The sequence below is a fragment of the Orycteropus afer genome, unplaced genomic scaffold (genome assembly GCF_000298275.1).
Source record: "Orycteropus afer afer isolate SDZICR_OR568_19922 unplaced genomic scaffold, OryAfe1.0 scaffold00085, whole genome shotgun sequence".
Classification (NCBI taxonomy): Eukaryota; Metazoa; Chordata; class Mammalia; order Tubulidentata; family Orycteropodidae; genus Orycteropus; species Orycteropus afer.
The window spans coordinates 6768185-6772803 of NW_006921672.1; the positions used below are offsets into that span (position 1 = coordinate 6768185).

At 35.7% G+C, this 4619-nt stretch overlaps 1 protein-coding gene across 1 annotated transcript in view; it reads right to left on the reverse strand.

Annotated features, from left to right (window-relative positions):
• Positions 1–4619, reverse strand: part of NPEPPS (aminopeptidase puromycin sensitive) — a 150238-nt gene that overhangs the window by 48983 nt on the left and 96636 nt on the right. Inside the window, exon 4 of the mRNA XM_007941997.2 lies at positions 2657–2778. Within this exon, the coding sequence (XP_007940188.1) occupies positions 2657–2778 (122 nt within the window). The remainder of the gene's footprint in view (positions 1–2656; positions 2779–4619) is intronic.

A 4619-nucleotide genomic window follows, 5' to 3' on the forward strand; every position in this document is an offset into this window, starting at 1 on the left:
ATTCCTTTAAAAGTTGGAATTAGAAATACCATTTGACCCAGCCATTCCATTACTAGGTATATAGCCTAAAGAAGTGAGAGCCAGGACAAGAACAGATATATGCACACCCATGTTCATTGCAGCACTATTTACAATAGCCAAAACATGGTAACAACCTAGGTGCCCATCAACAGAAGAATGGATAATCAAACTATGGTACATACACACAATGGAATACTATGCAACCCTAAAAAATAATGTTCGATCTGCAAAACATTGCATAAAGTGGATGAACCTGGAGGGTATTATGCTGAGTGAAATAAGTCAATCACAGAAGGACAAATGTAGTATTTGCTCATTATTGTAAAAAGTCAAGGAAAGGTTTCTATATGGAAGGAAATTTTCTTTGTTGGTTACCAGGGGTAGGAGGGGAGCGGAGGGAATACTGCTAGATAGGTAGAGACAAGTATTGATTTGGGTGAAGAGAAGGGCAATGTACCGAATGTGAGTAATAAACACAGTGGCACTGAGAAGAGGAAGACATAGATAGAGAGGTGCATGGGACACAACTGGACCAATAAGCAATATCATGATAAACAGAGAAAAGACCGAAGTTGACAAGGATTTCATTTTACTTGGATCCATAATCAATGTCAATGGAAGCAGCAGTCAAGAAATCAAATAACATATTGCACTGGGCAAATCTGCTGCAAAAGACTTTTTTAAAGTCCTAATCAGCAAAGATGTCACTTTGAAGACTAATGGCGTACCTGACCCAAGTCATGGTATTTTCACAACCATCTCATATGCATGTAAGAGCTGGACAATGAATAAGGAAGACCCAAGAAGAATTGTTGCTTTTGAACTATGGTGCTGGCAAGAATACTGAGTATACCAGAAGAATGAACAAATCTGTCTTGGAAGAAGAACACCAGAATATTCCTTAGAAGCAAGAATGGCAAGACTTCATCCCACATACTTTGGACATGTTATCAGGAGGGACCAGGCCCTGGAGAAGGACATGATACTTGGTACAGGGTCAGTGAGAAAGAAGAAAACCCTCAGTGAGATGGACTGACACAATGGTCTCAAACTAGCAACTGTGAGGATGGTATAAGACCAGGCAGTCTTCCATTCTGTTGTACATGAGACTGCTATGAGTTGGAATCAACTTGACAGAACCTAACAAAAACTGTTTTAAAACAGAAGGTACAGCTGAGACTATGGCCCTAAGACACCCTTCTGACATAGAACTGAAGCCACTCTCCTGGAGACCACCTTTCAGCCAAATAATAGGTTCATAAAATAAACTGTAACACCTGAAAGAACTGTGTTCCTTAGAACAATCAATTACATGAGATCAAAAGGACATCTGCCCCAAAGCAAAGATGGGAAGGCAGGAAGAGGTAGAACCCGGACAAAAGGAAACAGGGAGCCCAGGGTGGAAATGGGGATACTCAACTCACTGCCATTGAGTCAAATCTGACTCATAGTGACCCCTCCTTGGGTTTGGTTTCCGAGGTGGTTATCACTTCGGAAGTACATTGCCCAACCTTCCTTCCAAGGAGTGGCTGGTGGGCTTGAACAGCCAGCCTTCTGGTCAGCAGTCAAATGCCTTAGGCACTATGCCACCAGAGCTCCAGGAAATGGGGATAGTGCTGATAATTTTTGGGAAATGCAACCCATGTCATGGGATCTTTTATGTATAAAACTATCAAATGGGAACTAATTTGCGCTATAAAGTTTTACCTAAAGCACAATAAAAGTTAAAAAAAATAATAGCAATAAAATAAACAGAAGGCAAACAAAATAAAATCCTTGAAACAGACACCAAGTAGTAAACTCATGCAAAACAAGCAAGCGAGCAAGCAATATAGGGATAACCAAAAAAAATCCAAATCCACTGCCATCAAGTCGATTCCAACTCGTAACGACCCCAATGGGTTTTTAAAGAGGTAAAGCTTTCTGGAAGTGGACTGACTGCCTAGTCTTTCATGGAGTGGCTGGTGGGCTTGAACCACCAACCTTTTGATTAGCAGTAAATGCCTTAAGCACTGCACCACCAAAGCTCCAATACAGGGATATGGGCAGAAATATAAGTCTGGATGCCATCAGTTATTGCCATAGTGAACTGGTATCCATATTGAAAATTACAGAAATAAATCTAATTAGATTTAAAACTTAAAGTATCATTGCAGATTTGAAAAAAAGTTTTATAACTTGTAAATACGTGATTAAAAAAATCACAGAATGCAAAGATAATACAGTGAGATAAATAAAGGAAAATATCAAAGAAGCAAAGGAATGGTATATACCAAGATTATTAACTTAATAGGAAAAGGCAGTTGTCAAATATTAAGCAGATGATTTTAATTAAGAATAATTATATTCCTACACAGTACAGTATAAAAGTAATTCAGGAAATTAAATTCTGTCCAATATCTGTATATAATTATTCCCCAACCTGCACCCCTCATTCTCGTCTTTCTATAGATGGAGACAACTTAGGTGACTATAAAATAAAAATTGCAAATCTGTGACTGTAATTATGGGTAAAGGCACCCAGCCTCAAATAATCACCCCACATAATAAAATAATAATCACCCAACCAAAGCCCAATCTTTGTCACAATGTCTAATTTAAGAATTATAGTATTTCAGAGACAAATAACCCATACCTCGAACTGTGTGACAGCAGCATATCGCACCTCTCCAGAGGGGGTAGTATATTTACTTCTATAGAAACCTTTCATTTTGTCATTCAGCTCTCCAACAAAATCTATCTTTAAGGTTCCTGTACCTGTGATTGAAAATAAATGAAAACCACTTTTATGGAAATGTTAAGTACAGTTATTGAAAATATGTCCTCAAAACACTGACTTAGATTATATTAAATAGACTGTTAACAATGTTCAAATCATTCCTCCCTTTCTCAAATACTTCTCTTGACACTGGAGAGAATACAGTATTTACTAAAGTAAATGGCAGACTAATCCTAAATTAAACCTTTAAACAGCTACGTTATGATGTCTTAGAAAATTCTTTAACTTAGTCTCAAATTACCAATACATGAAGATAAAAACAGGAGAGAAAATGAACATTATTACTAAGTACATGACGTATGCTATCGAGCATGGTGCTTTATAAAAATAAAAATGCTATTTAAATATTTTATAAACTTGAAGGAATGTGTTGATCCCATTTTTTTCAGATGAGGAAACTGAGGCTGAAAAGTTGATTAACTTGCTCAAGTCAAACATTAGTAAACAGGAAGGAAAAGATACAAATTTAGGCCTATTCTAATCTAAAATTCTTTCTGCCAATTATACCACATTATACTTCATTTATTTTTCTCTCTTTTAGACAACTTCATGCACAGGAAAAGAAATGTGCTTTCTCATTAAGACAAGAAACATTGTTCGATCCAAACAAAACACTGATCCCATACTTCTGTAAAGATTTGATCAGCAACAGTACATAAACCAACTCTTAAAGACATCTATCTCAATCATTTGAAACCTGATAATATTAAAGAAATGCTTTTAATCAATAAATTACATATTAATAAGAATGGAAGCTAAATATCCATTATATTCTTGTGTAAAAATAAAACCAATTTAGTTAAAATATGAGTTATGTGTGAGTATATATACTTTCTTTAATAACAGAAAAAAGATTAAAATTATTATCCACTGGTCATTTGTTAAATTGAGATATATGATAAATTGATAACCATGCTCTACCTTTTACAAATCAAGTCACAAAAAAAGAGAGAAAAATGTTGGCTTGATCCTTTTAAAGTGCCTATTTATAAAAGAGTCCAGAGCTTGGGAGTCTAACAAATCAAATATATGGGTATATGACTATAAAACAAAATATGTCTATGAAGTAATAAAACTGATTCTCCTGCATGCCTCAAACTGGTTCTGAAAGTAATTGCAAGTAAAAAATGTCAGTCTTTGGAGCAAAGTCATTACCAAAGAAAGTGTCAAATTCTTAAAGTAATCATCTTGGGGGGTGGTGGTCTCCACACCAAACTCAACTTATTAAGTAGGAGCTTGTGGATGTTATTTTGGAAAAAAAAAAAAAAATAAGATATGCATGAATGTTTAAGAGGACAATGAATACTTGGGCAGTAAATATGAATACAGTCAAAGAATCTGAAAGGCTGAGGGGAGAGGGAATAGGGAGCACCTGTTTAACTGGTTCAAGGTTTCCTTATGGGGTTATAAACATCCTTTAGAATTAGGCAGAGGTGGTGGAAATACAACATGGTAAATGTACTAAATGCCACTAATTCCTCACTTTCAATTATTAATCTTATGCTATATGACATTTTGCCTCAATAAAAACAAATGTATTCACCTTAATAAGTTTGTAAGGAAGGTCTAACAGGTTACTAAGAAAAAAAAAAGAAAAATGTAACTTTAAAGACAACTTTTTGATGGAATTTTATGTTACAAAAAGTGGAACTGGCTAGTCTGTTTTCATTAAGTCAACTGTTAAGTTGTCTCTTACATAAGTCACATTAAATCTACTTTCAAGTATATGGTACATGTTGTTGTAGTTGTTGTTGTTATGTGCCGTCGAGTCGGCCCCGACTCATAGCGACCCCTCCTTGGGTTTCCAAGGCAGTATCAC